Genomic DNA, 19442 nt, shown 5'->3' on the forward strand with positions numbered 1-19442 from the left:
TCACCACTTATGCATTTGTCTAGGGCCAGTGTCACTACTGGTAGCATGACTCGATACCTGGACACTACGGAGGCTGCACAGGTAGTCCAACTCCTCCAGGACGGCACAGTGTCGGGAATGGAGAAGATTCCAGGAGACAGGCAGTTACTCTAGGAAAGCTGGACAGGGCTGCAGAAGGTCCTCATTCCCGTCACCAGGACCGGTAACTACTCATTTGAGCAAAGAGGGACAGGATGAGCACTGCCAGAGAACTAAAAAATGACTCCTTCACCTCCCGGTACCATGGATCTCAATAGGCATTTGCTATAGAACAACATAAATTCATGCCCTGTGTTTTTCACAGATGAGAGCAGGTTCATCCTGACCACATGTGACAGACGTGAAAGGGTGGAGAAAACGTGGAGACCGTTATGCTGTCTGTAGCATCGAATAGCAGGACAGGTTTGGTTATGTACATGTATAATGCCTCCCCAGACCAAAATGATAGTCTGGGGAGGCATTATACATGGAGGGATGGTTCAATTTCTACAGGCTGCAATGCTCTAGGTATCGTGATGAACTACACTGGTGTTGTAGGTCCTGGTTTCCTCCTGGTGCACAACAATGTACGGCCTCATGTGGAGAGAGTATGCAGGCAGTTCCCAAAGGGTGAAGGAATTGATTTCATTGACTGGCCCCCGTATTCACCTGACTTGAATCCAACAGGACACCTCTAGCACATGTGGGCATGCATGCATCCATCCATCCAGCATAATAGTGCTCCTGACAACTGATAGACTGTACGTCAACCAGTCAACAACATGACTACGGACAGGTGAAGTGAAAAACACTGATTATCTGGTCATAATGGTACATTTGTATTCACAAGTGTCATAATATTCCCAGTTGTGTTCCGTGCCTCTTATCCGTAACCTGTGACTAAAAGTATTCCTCAGGTTACATCTGCACCTCCTTGCTCGTACTCCCTTCGACAAGCCTCCTCTCTCCTCAAGATGCATTTTTGAACTTTGAGACATCCATCAAGATGATGCACGCCGGTCGATTTCTGTGTCACAGGTATGGAGGCAGAGGGTGAGTTTTCATCAGTTTTTCTTTAGGAACTGATGACACTGTTGCCCACATTCTCGCCACGCACATGAACATGGCTGTGATTTATTTAGTTTTGGTCTCGACGGGATGCCATGCTATTCTCAAGCTGTATCTGAAGAGCATACTGGGCATATGGGATGTCAAGTGAGGAAGATGTATGCAAATGCGGACACGGACATTGTTTCCACTTCGCTCTGATGGATTTATACAACAGCTGAATACATCTCCTTCACTTAACAGTGACAAAGAGATGGACTTGAATTCACAATGGGCACCAGCATGTCATCTTCAACTCGTTCACTGTTCATAATGCAGATGAGAGGAGGACTCATGCAATTTTGTCAGGGTGTAGTCATCGTCCACGACTTTACCGTATTCATTAAATGTTTATTCTCAAACATGACCAATGAATTGTGTACATAAATATGTTCAGGATTCGGAGCTCTACATTTACAAAATAGTTCAGCACTGTCAACAGCAGTCACAAGTTGCAAGAAAAAAAATATGCTACACAAGAAAATTCAAATAAAAATATACAATATACATTTACTATATAAAACACAGTTCATTACAGGTACAGGTGAAAAATGTGGAAGGAACGTCCCCTCTAACACGCTATGATTTAATACTACATAAGACATTTGAATCTAACGCACAAATTCAATGATTATCTCCTCCGGTTGTTTTGGGTGTGCATTGAAAAATACATCTGAAAAAAAAAAAAAAAAAAAAAACGTGGATTGGACCAACCTGCGCAACAATTTAGGGAGGCTTCTGGTAGACCTCAAAGGAACCTTATATTGGAAACAATCCAGTAGTCTGTGGCGAGAGACAAACAATGAACATGAATTGAATTGTGCAACGAATACACACACTGTATTTTGCAATTTTTTGCAAACCTGTTGTAGCTAGAGGCTGATGATGTGTTTTTTTCACAAGACAAGAAATGGTGCTTAATGACACTTTATTCATTTTACAACAAAGTTAAATGGTCAAACTACACAACACATAATTGTTTGACTCTTTGTGCATTTATTCAGAAATAAGTTCCCATGGCGGTCTACCAGAAAGTCCTGGGCCTTCACCTCTTTATCTCTGTGAAGGTTCTCAGTCAACCAAGTCCTGATAGAACCAAAAAAAACAAGCTGACAAACAAGGGCAACTGGACTTGTTGGCTTTCTGGAAGATGCTCCACCACCATACTTTCAAGTAACTTCTCCAAAAATGAGACACTACTACTCCTTCTTCACAAAGAAGCTACTTTGGCGAGCGCACTTCGAGGAAATCTTCAAGTCCAGACCCTTGGTTTTAGCTTAGTTTTTTTGCTCATGCAGTACTGCCAGATCAGACAGTTTTGAACAAAACTTGGTTTGGTTTGGGATCATATCAGTGTTTTTTCTTTCTTTCTAATGCTTATTTGCAACTAGACAGAAACTGGAAAGTGTATTTAACCTTCCAAGACTTGTGTCTGTGTGTGTGCCTGTGTGAGCGCACTCAGTGTGCTCTGCTTGTGCAAATAGGAAGCTGCCTACTATTGTCATCAGTCTGCCGTCACATGTCGAGCAGTTCACAGATTCTTCCGCACCTGGTAACACATTGAACAGACCTTGGTGTGTTTAAAGGCCCGTTGTCCGAAGGTGAGGTTGCCGTTTCGCAGTTTACCCACCTGCGACGGCAGAACCAAGACTTGCCGTTGTTGTGATACTAGCTGCAGGAGAACCGAGGCTCAACTCTGTGAATTTAAGATTCCAAGCTTCTCAGGGGAGGGATGCATTTGTTTGGTCGTTGGTTTACCATTAGTTATTTCTTAAGACTGTCTTAACTCCACCTCCAAGTGTAGATTGTGATTGTTTAACTGTTTGGCTTTCCTTCTCAAGAATCAAGGACCAAAGTGGTCAACGTTAAATGCTTCAAATATTCATGTTTGACTTGAAGCAGACAGCCCGATCCAACATGGACCTCTCCAAGCAGAAGCATCCCTGCAAACTGTGTGACATCACTTCTGTGCAGCAGAGACGTACATGCTTGGAATTCTGCCTTGGTATTTAAACAAAAACAACAACAACAACAAAAAACATCAAGCAGTAAGGCCACTGGTATATACCATTTCCAATGGTATCACATGCCTCAAAGTGAGCCTGTGCTTACCAACGCTTCATTTCCCTCCTCACTGGTGCTAAGTACCTTTGTAACCCAATCAAAAAGTTCAGAAATGAGCTTCAATTCGCAGAAACATCAGTTAGCATGCAGTGTTACATAACGTGTCCCTGTACAACGAAGTTAGCATCCAGGAAACATAAACTAGAATAACAAGAATACATTACAATAAAACAGGTAGATTTCATAATAGGAGTCATGACCTCATCCGGTTCAGTTCAAAATGACTTGTGTAAGTGAATGTACTCCATTCAGCAGGGATTGAATTATCTGTCTGTTGATTTATGTAGCATTTTTTAATTGTGCGTAGTTTTGTTTCAACGATACTCTTGGAAATGCATTCTGGCCAGCACAGTTTGGGTTAGTTTTCATTGTCAGAATGAAAACAAGATCGGATTCAGTGAGATCGAACAGCGGCAACGTCCGGCTTGACCAACAATCCAGCATTTGTCATTTTTCGCAAACATTTCAAGAGGTACTTTAAGCGACCTCTTCATAAAAAGATACCGATATGGAGCCGCAAAACAATAAACAAAACACGAATAATTCAAGCAAACAAGCATCTATCACTAATCTTTCCTCTAAATCTCTCCTCTTTATTCTGTGCGCAACACAAGGGTTTTGTTGTATTCCTTCACACAAGCTTTGGTTTGTTAAATGTGTGCTGTTCTTTGACCCTTAGGTGGCTCCCACTTCACAGCCACTTTCTCACACTCCTGGATAATTGTAAACCTTTACAGTGCATGACAAATGACAAAATGAAAATGAGTTTACAACTGTAACTTCTTCAATAACACAGTTTTACTCAGCGGTGAGCACGGATCTGTTTCTGGGCACCAGTGTTGTAAGAGCAGTGTACCAACTGTGAGCATATGTCTAACTCTATTCTATAGTGTTTGTTGGCTGAACTTTCATAACATTTAATACATCGTGAGGACACACGCTCTCAGCCAGAAAAGACACCAGTATTACCCTGTTATATTACTGCACAGCTGCTTTCTATCTTGGCAAGGCTTGTGAAATAACACGTTATGAAGCTCCACAGTTTCTCCTGAAGTGTGTGTTCCAAAGGAATTAACAAAAGAAAAAAAAAACAGTCTTTCAATCAAAAATCTCCGTCTTGGACTCTATGCTCTCGTGCACAGTAGATCTTGCCGTTACTTTGGGCTTGATGTCAGCACTGACCATGTAGATGCTGTTGTCGTTGACGCTGTTGGCAACGCGGCACATACTGGAGTGCAGGCAAAGCCACGGCAGTTTCTTTACCTCCCTTTTGAAGGTCTGGCTGAATATGTAGTAGATCATCGGATTGTACACGGTGGAGCTCTTCGCAAACATGCACGGGAGCAGGCTGACTTCGGGCGGGATGGAGCTGCTTTTATTGAAAATGGACCACAGGCTTACCAAACCGTAGGGCGTCCAGCAGCCTATGAAGCCCAGACTGATCAAAACCGCAATCTGCAACAGAACAGGAGAATGGAGTCAGTAAAAACATATCTTGTTGAAAAGTATTTAATTTGTCTAATAGCATGAGCCCCTATAAATATCCCAGTAATTATGTGCACTGAGGAAGATGTGTGTTTTCGAGCAAGACTCAAGTAGGGTTAATTGGACTTAGCATAGTCTGTAGAGCGCCCTTCTGGCCATAACTAACAAATTTACACCCTAATTTGGACAAAATTTCACGCAATGTCTGATTCCTCTCCATGGACGTCAACAAGCACAGGGTTCATCCTGTTTCTTTGCTAGTCTACCACAAGCTCGTTTTCTCTGCTGACATTGAGCTTAAAGGGGACATGAAACAGTAAACGTGATAACGCCGCTGTTCTGCCGCCAGACGTGACGTCGTTGGAGTGGTTGGCCTGACGTGCGGTCGCACTGAACAGCTACATATACACTGAAAATGACAGGGGAAGAGGAGCAGATTGCAAAACGAATTCAAGGAGGCATGGTCTGCATTGCTCCTGGGTGTTTACATGGATTTTAAAAGTTAAAGACTGGGAGAAACCTGGTCATTTCCATCATTTGCATGCTGTTGGGTCTTGAGTAGGTAAAAAGATGAAATGGGAGCAAAAGACGAAAACATTTGAGCAGGCAGTTTATTGAAAACAATAATTTAACTGAAATTGGCTGCTCATCAGGTCGTCTATGATCTTAATCCCGTGTGAATCGCCATCAGGTCATTGGTAATTTATTCCCCGAGATAAATAGTATCAAAAATATATTTTTGTCATCCATTATAATTTGCAATGCAATTGAAACACAGACGGTAATATCTGAATCACAGAATGCCCCTTTCTTAACATGGCCTTAAAGTTTTGACCATCTGACCAGCCACCATGAAGTACTGCTGATCCTCTCCTCGCTGAATCTCTTTCATCCTCCACAAAAATGGGTCTCTTCTTCTTGTCAGTGTCTCAAACCCGTAGGCCATTGGGTTGGTTGAGAGAAAAATCTCCCTTTTGGGCCTCGTCCTCTGACAGATTTTCTCCCTGCATCTTCCTCAATAGGGACCAAAGCAACTAGCCAATCTGATGACGTAGAGACCGAGGTAAAATAAAGATGGCGGCGAGTACGATCCAAAGAGGTTGAGAAACGCATTTGAAAAGCAGATTATTTTTAAAACGATTTTTTTACGATGTGTTATTTCGGCATTCTGTTTAAAATATGCACAATTTTACTATGTTTGTTTCATGTCCCCTTTTAGATGATTGTTATTGAACCATGTACTAAGGTTCTCTATCATATATGCTTAATACACTTAATACCTTTTATTAAATTCCTCCTAACCACGTTCTATAGGTCAGGATACATATGAATGTTAAATGTTCAATTTTAGCTCAAAGGGGTTGCACAGATGTCAGGTACCCTTAAAGTCTAGAGATCCATCATTGAGCGTCCAGAGCCTCAGTAGCCGCTCCTAGACCTATAATGGATCTTTCTCAGCTCTTACAGAACATTACTCACTACTAACAGCCTCCGATGGAGCTTGACGATGTTTGGGATTCGGTGCCCATGGTTCATCGATTTCCTGTAGGTGAAATAGAGCTTGATGGCAATGCTGGAGTAGCAGCAGATGATGATGACAGTCGGTAAGGCCAGGTTGAAGGAGAACACGGCGATGACGAAGGAGAAGCCGCTGTGTTTCATCTCTCCCCAGGCGAGAGAGCAGGACAGGCCAAAGGGCTCTGGCCCGTAGCGGCCCCAGCCCAGTATGGGGAACAGGGCCCAGATCAGAGCATACAGCCAGGTCCACATGCACAGCATCTTCACCTTGGTCCAAGTGATTTTCTCTCCTGCAGGGAGAAGGACAAAGATTCAGCACGCTGCGTACTATACGAGACTGCCCCAATGCATGTATGCTTACATTTCTATGACTATGATTTACATCGAGCCTTGTGTCAAATTTCAACTTTTTAACACGAGTTCCTCCTATTTCTTTATTATTTAGTTAGGAAACAGTTTCAGTAACAGACACCATAAACATCACTTATGGTACTCGTTCCTTTTCAGCTGCTGATTTATAACAGAGGTTGTGTGTTCTGTTCGTTTTTTCTGAATGAATGACGCAAGAGGACCCTGGCTGAGTAGGCGATCTTTAATGTGAACAAGGACTCATTGTGTGTTCACACTGCCAAAAAAATTTGGTCAAATGCTCCCAGACTACATCTGTATGTAGCTTGATAACTCAAATGCAACTTGTACCAGGGTGTGTCCGCCCGAAATTGGATTGCCCACGACTCGTGTTAACATGTGATCTGACCTGGTCCACTGATTGTTCGCCAGACGTTTACTGCAGCTGTTTTTGTCATAGAATGTAGAAAAAATAGACAGTGCATCCACACTTTGTTCCATTGGTCAAACTGACTCCGAAGTCCAGGAACACTCATAGCTCCATCTAGCGAGTTTGGAACCGAGAGTCCGTATATTGAATTAGTGGTAGTTATTTTCTGGTAATCATCATGATGTTACATTCTGTTTCCATAGCGTCAAATAATGAAAAATGGACACTTGAACACACATCAGCACCTAAAGTGACAGAAATAAAAATATTATTTTGGTGTTTTAGTATGGCCCAAGTCCCATCCACTAGCATGGAGGAGGCGGAGCTTATGACCTATACTGCAGCCAGTCACCAGGGGGAGCTCCACATGCTTTAGCTTCAGTTTTGAAGAGCTGTCATGATGTCCTTTTTTTTACAGTCTATGCCATTTCGCTTGTTCACTTGAGGACCTTTTCCTGTCTTTAATGTCGTCTGCTTTTTTAGCATTCAGGGAAAATGACAGAAACATGGAGATGAAAATGCAAAAGTCCACAAGGATGAGAATCCATTGATAAGATTAAAGTAAGACACTGGAGACAGTGGTCCCTCTAGATGTAATGTACGTACATGGAAAAAAATGTCTGATTTATATTATGCTCTCAGAAATTCCTTTCCACTAAAACTGTAGTCTGTGCAGTGTCATAAAGTGAGGATATACAATTGTTTTGCAATACTGTTCTTTATGCATATTGCTTTTTCATTATCTCAGAAAGCACACACAGACATGAGAGAGGGCAAAGGAGCAACGAGTCTGCCTTCAAACCAGTTATTAAATGGTGTGTGGGTTGTAAATTGACTTTTTTTCATCCCATCCAGAATCTTTGCCTCAGGGTTTGTCACATGTTATTTATGGTGTGGTTTTGTTGTCTTCTCCATTGAGCCCCATGCTAATGCAAGCCCCTTCCATTTGGACTTTGTCTTATGCTGTCCGTGTTGCTTTTTTGCTTGCTGGTGCTAATTATGGCCTGTTTGTCTGGAATGCTTACGCAAGTCAGCCCATCTGATTCTTCATGACGAGCCTTGAGTCAAGAGTATAAGGCTTGCTGCACTGTTAATTCCCATATTTCTGTCTACGCAGACCTGCTGTCGTGACACTGTGTTCTTGGATCGCGAGGTACTCCGAGGCGAACAGAAATAATCCATATAACAAGACACTTAAGCGCGTGAGACACATTGACCGTCCAGGTCATTTATGTAAAGGAGTGGCTTGGCATTTTGTGAAATGTTCTTTTCAGGCACTCGAGAAGAATAAGATGGTAAAATCGAAACTCTCACTCTTTTAAATATAAGGCTATAGCCAGCAGCCTTTAGCAATAGATAGATAGATAATACACTGATCAGCTACATCATTAAAACCACAGACAGGAGACTTGAATAACGCTGACCACCTTGTGGCAATTAAATGTTCTGCTGGGAAACTGGAAGACCACACACCCCCACCCCATAGCAATGACACTCCTTGAAGGCAGAAGTCATCCCTAGCAGGAGGCAGCCTGACACGGACACACACACAAAAACAGTTTGGGAAGAACTCATAAAACATGAACCCTTCAGCCCATAGGCCCCAAAGGCCTATTTATTTGATCACACCTGATTTCAGACTTCAGGATCTCTGACGTGGCTCTCGGGGTAGATCCTGAAATTATCCTCCCTTTGAACGAAGAGCACTGATCTGGATTTTACAGTTTGGCTTCATGGATTTTAAGTACAAAGGGTATGTTTTGATCCAGAATGATCAAATAATGTTTTCCTGAACCAAACCAAACTGTAAAATCTAGTTTCACCACGAGACAAACTCCCGTCTCAAGAAGTCCCTAATGTGGACTTCAACAAGCTTCGTCATCTCTAGATGAATGAACTTGTTGCGGTTGCGAGCACATCTGCTTTCAGCGGATATTCATATTTATATCAGTCTCTGAACGCCTTGAATTACTTACTCGGTGACTGCAGGTTGAGGGACACGATGAAGCGCACGACGGCCAGGACGGTCAGGTTCATGATGCTGGCGATGCCGAAGAAGAACCCCACCAGGCCGTAATAAATACAGGCCCCATCTCCTCCGAGCCAGTGGTGGCTCCAGGCGGAGGCCACAGCCAGAGGGTACATGGTAACAGTTGCTCCGAGGTCTGTCACTGCCAGATTGACACTCAGCAGCTCCGGCGGCTTCATCCTTGACCACCTTTTGAAAGCCATGACGAGGACTAGCACGTTCCCCACAATGGAGAGCACAGCTGGGACAGACAGGAGGAGACAAAGTAGGTGAAGTGATCTTTAATTTTCATGACACATTTATAGGTCAGACTAGACACAGTCCTGGTCAATGATTGCTAATGGAACGGGCAGTAGGCTCCCTCATATTTTCCCTCTTGGATGTGTCCAAGACTGTTGGATAATACCATGGCAACAAATTATTTGATTGCGTCACAGCAGAGGCCCAGCGCATGTTTAATCTTGTGAAACATCTAATGTGCATGAAAAAGCACATGGTGGACCAAGGGTAGCACAAAGCTCACACACAAGCCTGGGCGCTGTGTTAAACGACACGTAGTCATTCCAGTTCACTGATGTAGGTGTAGTCCCCTTTTTTTGTTTGTTTTGTTTTTTTTCCCCAAACATAGTCATTGTGTGTGTGAAGACAGTGCCGATCTGTCATGTGTATGGTAATGAAGAGAGAAAATGACGGAAAAGTGTTGCTCTGGACCCAAGACATGGAGCAGCCATCGAGTAGCAGAGTAATTTTTAAGTTAAATACTGAGTTGTTACTGCAAACTACAGACACAATGCTAACCCTAATGTTATTCTTCTCTTCCACTACAGCTGAAGCGCTTATTGACTTTTAGTCCATTCTGATTAACACCACAAACTGGCATTGTGTTGTTAGAGATAAAATACTGCAAATTCACAAGATGAAAGTGGAGTATTCTTATTCTGAACACAGTATATACATTACATAGCTACATGCCTGTTTCACTGAAGTGCAGTACTCACTGCTGGTCAGAGGGATTTGTGTGACAAGGGCCAAATAGCGATGGCTAGGCTAGTGGGTCAGAGCATCTCCAAAACTGCAGCTCTGGTGAGGTGTTCTCAATCTGCAGTGTTTGGTACATCAAAAGTGCTATGACAGGGTCATGGGAGCCCAATTGATGCACGTAGGAATCTGGCCTGTGTGGTCAACAGATGAGCTACTGTGGATGGCACGCTAGATCTGGTAGAAAGCTAGAAAGCACTACAGAAAGCACTTAACAGTGGGCACATCGGCATCAGAAGTGGGCGTTGGAGCAATGAAAGAAGGTGGTCTGGTCTGTTCAATCTGATTTTCTTTTACACCACACAGATAGCTGGGTGCATGTGGATCGCTCACCTTGAGAACACGTGAAACTAGGATATTCTATGGGAAGAAACCATGCTGGCAGAGGCATGGTGATGCTTTGGGTAATGTTATGCTAGGAGACCTTGACTCCTGTCATTCACGTAGATGTTATTTTCCACCACCTATGAACCACATACTTAAGCACTTTTGTAGACAATGAACACCTTTTCATTGACACACTGTTCCCTGATGGCCACAGCCTCTTTCAGTAGGATAATACATCCTGCCACAAACAAAAACATGATTCAAGATTGGTTTGAGAACCAACAGTGCAGGCAGACGTCAGATGAAAATGTATTTTTTAACTTCTGTCATTGCCATAAAAGAAATACCAAAATATCTCACTTTGTAACACACACAAAACCTGGGTGCAGTGTTAAACTTGTAGTTTTCGTGCAGATGTACCAACTGCAAGCAAACCGTATGCTGCACTGTTTGTGTAAACAACTGATCTCCTGACTGATATTAGCACTCACCAAAAGAGCGCTTCTTTTCTTTCTGTCACTTGCCTCCGGGTTCTTCCATTTCGTCTTGTCTTTGTACAAGAAGAACTTTTTTTTTTTAGCTGGGTTTAAAGTTACATATTTTGCTCAAGGGGAATATTTTTCTAGTTCGTCAGATCTGACTGTGCACATGCTGTGAAATGTAATATTCACACTTTACTTTGTTGCTATATTCTATTTAATGATATTGTTTTGACAATTTAACAAGTTTTTATGCTAAGCTAACCGTCACCGCGTGGCTTATTTAGATTGGAGACGTGAGAGTGGTAGCCTTCTGGTGAACCTGTAACCTGTTTTGATTGACTCAATTATTGTCAGTTATCTGTTATCTGTGTATCTACTCCATCAGCCAACAGAGGAAAGACACACAAAGTCTACATTTATTATATGAAATTGGCACGTTTTTCCCCCTGTATGAATCAAAAGCATATACACCAATCAGCCAAAACATTAAAATCACCGGTGGGAGGACTGTCTTTTAACAATACAATGTTCAGCCCCATCAGGATGCACACATGAAACAGTTTAGGAACAACTAAAAAACAGAACAAGGTGTTGACCTGGTCTCCACATTCATTAGATCCCAAACTGGTCAAGTATCTGTGGGATACATTGGAACACACATGATCCACAAAAGCCCCTCTCCTTAACCCATAGGACCCAAAGGCCCACACCAACAACATTCTGTTGCCGGACGCCCTCAGAAGGCGTAACTGTTTTGGAGGCACAAGGGACACCTACACCATAATGTTATGCCTGATCAGTGTATGCAAGCATTTCCATGTAGAAGGTCATTCTGATAAACCGTGCCCCTCTCCTTAAGACATTCCGACAGCCCCTATGCAGAGTCAGTTGCGCTGCAAAGATGATTGCTCTTTTTAATATGCCTTAGGAGTAACTGACAGATATTCAAAGCTGAAGAAACTTAACCCGAAAAGAAAGAAGACACTATTGCATCAGGCATAAATTTCCTAACTATAAAGCAGAACGCCTCTACCACCTCAAACAGTACCACTATTATAGTGCACATTCTACCAAGTCCAGCATCCTTACACTTGGCACATTTCAAATCAGACAAGTTTAAATCTGCACGGTGATTACAGTACAGTGACTTCTACAATGAATCTGCTTTCCAGACTGACAAACTTAAACTCACATACCTCTGTTATATCTTTCACACTTTGTACACACTTTGACCTCAGTACACTTGGTTGTCAGTCACGTATGGAGAATAGCCCTAAGGATTTAGACCTCCTCTCAGAGAATCTTTGTGAAGGAGAAACTTCAAACACCTGTTTCTATATTAGCTTTCATTTCAGATCACACAGGGAAAAGTAAAGCCAGCAGCCAAGGAATCAATTTGGGACACCATTCTGGTGGAGTTAGACTGAGACCGACTTTAATGATCCATGAGGGAAATTACTTTGTCACAGTAGCTTCATTGTAGATGAAAGTAAACACTCTTAAAAACACAAGAATAAATATATATATATATAAAAACCCACCCAAATATAATGAATATATATATACAATTTTTTTTAGATGAAAATAAAATAAATATAATTATTATCTAGTAAAATAAACAGTGTAATCAAGACAATTTACAGAATTAGTGTTATGAACAAGTAGTTGGCAAAACAGTGTCCAAGGTGATGTGGTTGTTTGGCCGGTTGCCTAGCAACAGCGGCATGGATCGTGTTGCATTGTGTCAACCAGGGGTTTTCAACATTTTTCAGGTCAAGGACCGCGCATTGATGGAGAGATTAAGAAGGGACCCCCTACCTACTATATGTGTTCTATGTTAAACTCAGCCTAGTGCTATTTCTAAATATACATTATTATTATCCTTTTGCATTCAATATCAAGTTATCCCTTATCCCTTTACTAAAATATGTTGGATTCATGTTAATGTGTATTTAAAGAAATTTAAATTTGCGGGGGGAGATTAAAAAGTAATTTAAAAAAGTATCCTCCTGAGTGATATGGTTAAGTTTTGGTCAATGCCGATGCTGCTAAAAGTAGTTAATAATTCAGCAGCCACCTCCGTCAGCGGTACCGAAAAAGCCTGCCGACTGTTAGGTAAGTGGCATTCAGTGTATTTGTCACTAGTTTAATAATGTGAGTCTGCTAAATCGAAAATGGAGACCTTCCATATTTGCTCCTTAGCTTGAGGCTGAACCGGTCTCCAGAGGTAAAACTTCCATTTATGAGTGTTCTCAATTCTGCAACTCATGACAATCCGTGTTACCAGACTTCGAGTTTCGCACTTATATCTCACCCACAGAGGCACGGACCAGTCAGCATCCTGTGAAGAGCCACTGGCAGCTACGGCTATGATTTTCATGTGTGACAGCGTTCACTCCTCACTGTACCTCTTACTTGGAAATTTTTGTTTGACTGCAAGAACTGTCTATTATTGTCTTGCTAACTACATAGCTAGCTATGCTGACGACTTGCTGGGTTCCCTGCACTCTCCTGCTACATCATAAGGCTTATCTGATCTCACTGGCTCAATAGTCCATACATTACCTGCCAAGTATTTTTTGCAAGTGCTCATCCTGAACAAACTGTCTCCAAGAACACATAGCTCCATGTAACAAATCATCTGAGGCACCAGGTTAACTATTGGTGCTCTACTTGGTCTTTTTCTGGTGAAGTTGTACACAGGGATACTACTTCTCTATGCAGAGAATCAATCAGAGAGCTAGTGGACAAACCACTATTTCAGTTAAACTTTTGATGTTGCTGGCACCATATGATCTAACTTATTTTTCTATCAGTTCTTAGTTTTTTGTATTTCCAACTTTCCATTTCTGTTGTGAACCATCTGCATCCTGCCTTGGGGATAAAACTGAATCTTCAATTGTAGCTTCCTTGCTAGATTTGCCCAAATACGGGGAAACAACCCAGTGAAAACGTTCTATTTAAGAATAACTTTGTCCAACTTAGAAGTGAATATTATCTAATTAGCAGATGAACATTTTAAAGTGTCTGTAACTGCAGTTTTTACAAAGTAGGAATCTCCATCTCCTTTAAGATCTAACCTGATTGTCTTCGACACTCCACCCAAAATGAACCCCGGACTTGATGCAGGATCAGCTGTGGGACTGTTTGAGCCCGAAGTGTCCCGATCAACTTCCAGCTCACTGAAAATTGCTTTCAAGCATGCGTATATCAGGCAGTAGCTCTAGCCACTTACCGTTCATAAACAACAAAAGAATCAATGGGGACACCTAGCATTACCCCCACTATTTAATCCTACCAACAAAGTGGGTCTTAGACAGACTAACTCCTGAATAAATAGACATGCCAACTTCACCATTAAAGCCCATGTTATTTACAGCTGTCTCCTGAAGTTAATGCCACATTAGCCTCATCCAACCCACTAAACATACTAAAGAAAGCTTACAATGGAAAACCATTTTCACCGCTTAATAAGGGAGTCAGTATGTACTGCACCCTTCCCTGAAGCTTTCTCGTGCAAGTGGTGGATAAGGGAGACTGTCCCAACGTTATTCTCCTCCTGAACTCTAAGAACTCTAAGACAGTTACAATAACTTAAGATTTTTACTTGTGCAATGCTCAAGTGCAATTGTAATATTGCACATGTCCTCATGTGCAATATTACAATGTCACTTTAACTACAATTTCACTTTAATCACATTGTCATTTTTAATTTTGTCCATGCCTCACTTTATTAATTTGCCATAGATTTTTTACATATTGGCCCTTATATTATTTTCCACAATTCATCTCACTCTTCTGTTACTGGCAGCAGGCCTGCCATTGTACATAATACGCTATTTTGTGCCCACCCACTTTTGTGATTTTATTCTCTTGTTCTTATTTTAATGTACCGCTCTTTGCCCTCCTAATTGCCCATCGGGGATAAATAAAGATTTTTCTGATTCTGATTCTGATCCCCTTCGTGCTGAAAGAGGTCAGTTGAGGTGGTCTGGGCCTCCCGTTGGAGGTTTACCACCAATCTGTCAGAGACCCTGTGTTGTACCCAGAATTTGCTGGAATGCACTGGGACTACATATCTTGTCTGGAATGTACTGCTAGGGAGAGGGACATCTGGAATTCCCTGCTTAGACAGTTGCCACCGCAAGCCAAACTCAGACAAGCAGATGGATGGATGGATGGATGGATAATTAGAAACACAACGGAAGGCCACACTGGGGGTAGTAATATAACTGGCATCAGCCATGCCCCTCACTGCTTAATCTGGCCAAGCTTTTTAGACGGGGAGGCTGAAATTACCATTAAAGCGATGTGCAGCTGTCAAAAAGTGAAGCCTTCATGAAATCCCTCCCACTCACTAAACATACTAAGAAGTCCATCAAGAAACAACGATTTTTACCACTTAGGTGCAGTTTTTGATGAAGGGGGTCAATCATCGTGCCAAGATCATTGCCTTCGCCCGGCTGTGCAGCTCGCACTGCACCCAACCCCGATTGCTTTTCCCTCAAGTGGTGGCTCTATAGGGAGGTCGGCCCATTCATGTCAAAGGAGGCCAGATGGATGGAAGGATGGGTGGATGCATAATCAAGAGCAAAACAGAAGGCCGCACTTGGGGTAATAATTTAACTCACATTAACCATGTCCCTCACTGCTTAATCCAGCCAACAATGAGGGCTACATCAGCTCCCTCCAACAAGTCTCACGATGGTCAACATTTCTCGCCACTCAATTAGGAGCAAATTGGCAGGTCACACTCAGGGTAGGAATTAAGACAATAACTGCCGCTAACCATGTGCCACGGATCGATAGATTGTACCTTAAATGTGAGTGCAGGAAGAATCAGTAACAAAACAGCCATTGCTGCTAGATTTAGATGAGGCTGCCGTCTTCCTCTGAATCCTCAAAGAGCTCGTCTAAAGGTCCAATATTGACCGGAGAGGGATTAAGCGTGAGAAGAGGTGAGTGGAGGCACCAGTGCAGGAGAGGTGAGGGGTTCATAATGAGGGATTGGCAGTAATATTATATTAAGCACTGGAAACACGCTGTTTTGCTATGCAGCCCAAATCAATTACGCCCCGTGGAGTTCCACTCCCGAACGAATTTATAGAAATATACGACTGTGTGAAAACCACAAAACTACAAGCATGAGTTGTTTTTCGAGCAGCCAAGCTAACGACGTTCTCATGCTGGCTTCCCGAGATGTCTGTTCATGTTTGTGTAATTGTGACCAAAAAGATATGACACAGTGTTCCACCACAAGGCCCAAAGAGCCCAGAGGAACGTCTCCGGAAACTTGCTCGGCAACTTGGCAGCACAAAAACTGTCACATTGACTGGTATTTGTGTGTATTTATTTTTTTATTTAATCAACAGTAGCTAGTCACGCTTCCCTACCATGGATCTAAGCCCTGAGGGAAGCAGAGACTTTTGCATTCAGGGCCCCCAAAAGTGAAGAATGTGGACAGTGCATGTAAGAGGATTAAGGGATTTTACCAAATATAATAAAGAGGAGACAGGGTCAGAATAAGAGAAGGTACCTGTTTGTTTTTGATTATAGTCCGCTTTTGGGGGGTGGCCTTTGCTTCTGAATTTGGATTTAAATGTTCTTAGACTTTAAGTCCAATGTAAGTGTCCAACGGTAACACACATCTCGGACTTAAATGGGACACAACAAGCCCTTTTAGGAACACTCATCTGATTAAATATATATAAAGATTTCCCAACACAGGTGCGATATACTTTGTGTACTTTGTGTGGAGCAACAATAAGCGTCTTCGTGTTCTTCCTGACTTCTGCGTAATTCTGTAAAGACTCTTAAAATAGGCTCGCTCCATCTTAATAACCAGAATCAGGGCAGTCATTATGACTGACATCCCTCTAAATAGACATTCCTCCGGTGAGGAACTGCAGACTATTGGACATCAGATATGTAATGAGTACAATAAATGCATGTAATGAAGGAATGTGGATTTCACCGCATAATCTAATTTCCACAGAGGTTCCCTTTGCCTGCATTCTGTTTCACAATGCCAGTCGCGAACTCGTGTGACTGTACACGTAGTACAGTATAGTACACATACCACCACAGCCCGTACAACAATAAATCCATTTAATTAAATCCCTTCTTCATTCTCTCGCGAATATCACGTCCTTAGCTGCGTTTTTAAACTGCATTAAATGCTCCTCCTGGTGAATCTGCCGAGCACCGAGCACGGATGAACTACACATGTGAGCTGAATGACAATTCACTCCACGCACGCAAAACTTAGACCCTGTCGTGGGTTTAGATGCGGTGCCCTCGCTGCGTTGCTCCCGTGGATGCTGCCACCACGGACGGCGACCTGTCTGCTCCCTGGACAATTTACACACAGTGTTCGCAGGAAGCTGCTTATCATCCATCTTCCATTACGGTCTCTAAAGCTTTTTATCAGCCTCTGGTTGGTCAGAATTCACCGCCTAATGATAGGGCAGATAAGATGTGTGAAATTGCAGGAAGGTGTCCGCGGTGTCTGTCAGTGCTGGTGACTACTACTGCTGCGACCACTGAGTCTTAGTGGCTTTGTTAGATGAAAACACTCCCGTGAAGAGAGGATGGGAGCTCTGTCAATCATGCTGCACGGTGCAATATTGCTCAGAGCCATGCAAGATTAAGTCTGCCTTTATTCTCATGTGTAGTGTGGCACAGATGCAGCATTAAGAGTTCAACAGTATCTCACTGCATGGATATTTGAAGACTGTATAAGCTGGAAAAAAAATTCTATATTTCCAGTCTTCCCGGTCCACATTTTATCTTTAACATTCCCTCTACAGACCTGTTAACGGACAGTTTCTAGTGTAACAATGTGTTATATGACATGGAATGTATCCACTAAGGTCAAATTCTGTTCACTTATACACAAACACACTCGCATACAGACTTGTTTAGGATCACTCTCCCCTTAACTGTGGATACTGCCCAAACAGTAAACAGCCTTACCTTAAACATTATTTATCCGTGTTAGTGTGTAAACAGCCTGCCGCTTAAATGTACCCGTGATGCAATTAAGTATACACAACACACAAACTGTGGTGTGGCTCTTCCCCCAGGTACGAGGTGTCTCCAGGGCTGAACTGAAAGTTTTGCCGAGACAGATTCATCCGTATCAATATCAACTTCTGCTCAATCATTTGGTGCGTTTTAGTTGGATTTCTAGTTTCCAGGTTGATTCAACATTGCTCTGTTTTTACACACAAACACAATCACACACACGCAGGAGAGGGAAAGCCCGCACGTAACAGCGGCGAATTTTAAACGTTCGTGGGCTTTACGCGCGACTCTCAACTTACTTACAACCAGCAGGTAACAGCCTGCGCCGATGTCCAGCGCCGGCGACAGAGTGGAGGCGTAGATATCCATGGAGAGGGTGGTCGGTGGCCGGGGTGAGAGGGAAGAAAAGGCGAGGTGCAGAAAAGTCAAAATGCGACGCTGCGGATGCGTCCCCGTGTCAGTTCCATCTGTCCTCGGGAGAGGAGAGGAGCGGAGACGCACGAGACTGGAGCCTTGCGCCTATAGCGTGCGCTATGTTGCCAGGGAGATCGTGCGTAAAGGGCAGGGCTACCATCCGCGTCGTGTGACCAGGGTGAAATTAGCTTAAGTACCAGTCAATATAAGCAGCCCACTACCATGAGCATGACTATTAAAAGTACTTTAAAACATACTTACTGCAACTGCATTCTAAACTTAATACACATTATCAACTTTACAGGACAAATACGTGTATCAAGACTCCAAGACTAATTAATTAATGCGATATTTTGAATAGTGATGCTACTATCTCATTGCCTTCATGCAGTACACCACATGGATAACCTCTTAAATATTTCAACTTCGTGGTTATGTGACAGCTGCTACTGAGGATGTGTAATCTTTAATTCAGACTCAGCAAGTTGGTGTTGGGGGAAATGATTAATTCAGACACTCCGCATTAGGTATACACACCCATTTTATTCTTACTGCTTCTTCTTCTTCTTCTTCTTCTTTTCCCTGGAACTTAAATTTCAAGTTTTAAGCGTCATTTTTGATAGTTTTACTTTAGTTTGTGGGCATATGCACAGACACCATGGTCGATGAGGGGGACAGTCTGCTCTGTCATTTACTGCCACTGTGAAGGGAGTTGGCAGCTGCTTTGCTCCTTTCGCCATGGAAGCGTGAGTCATAGTTGTCACAGTACATTATACTTTCAATTAAACATCGCTACCTCAATTAAACCTCAGTCATCAATTATTTTGAGGGTGGTTAACAACTGTTGCCAATGCATATCTCTTTGAGTAGCACAATTAATCAAAGCAAACCACTCAGACAAAAGACTTTTCAGATAGGATTTTGACCAAAAAAAAAGAAAAGAAAAAAGATTGAATATTTCTCTTTTGTTTTCCAATGTCAGTGTCTTCTGTCACAGCAGACTGTTGTGCAGACTCTGTGACCCCCGCTGTCCAGATGGTCTTCCAAGAATCAGCGTTTAACAGCCAGCTGCAGGGCAGAGTGCAGAGGCAGTGTT

General features: G+C 42.6%; 1 protein-coding gene across 1 annotated transcript; it reads right to left on the reverse strand.

Annotated features, from left to right (window-relative positions):
• Window positions 1-1462: 1462 nt before the first annotated feature.
• Window positions 1463-18443, reverse strand: opn8b (opsin 8, group member b). Its single transcript, XM_047573136.1, has 4 exons — window positions 18232-18443; window positions 9007-9300; window positions 6214-6542; window positions 1463-4704 (listed from the first exon to the last, which is right to left on the reverse strand). Exons 1-4 carry the CDS (start codon window positions 18299-18301, stop codon window positions 4348-4350), a joined length of 1050 nt encoding a protein of 349 aa, XP_047429092.1. The 5' UTR covers window positions 18302-18443; the 3' UTR covers window positions 1463-4347.
• Between the last annotated feature and the right edge of the window lie 999 nt (window positions 18444-19442).

This window comes from Mugil cephalus, chromosome 21, assembly GCF_022458985.1.
Source record: "Mugil cephalus isolate CIBA_MC_2020 chromosome 21, CIBA_Mcephalus_1.1, whole genome shotgun sequence".
In the NCBI taxonomy this organism is placed as follows: domain Eukaryota; kingdom Metazoa; phylum Chordata; class Actinopteri; order Mugiliformes; family Mugilidae; genus Mugil; species Mugil cephalus.

Bases quoted from the DNA above. Each gene is read 5' to 3' on its own strand.
- opn8b (XM_047573136.1), bottom strand. From the start codon at position 18,301: ATGGATATCTACGCCTCCACTCTGTCGCCGGCGCTGGACATCGGCGCA. The intron at 9,301-18,231 runs GTAAGTTGAGAG...TGTCTGTCCCAG, and splicing joins CTGTTACCTGCTGGTTGTAA to CTGTGCTCTCCATTGTGGGG. The intron at 6,543-9,006 runs GTAAGTAATTCA...TTCTCCCTGCAG, and splicing joins CCTCAACCTGCAGTCACCGA to GAGAGAAAATCACTTGGACC.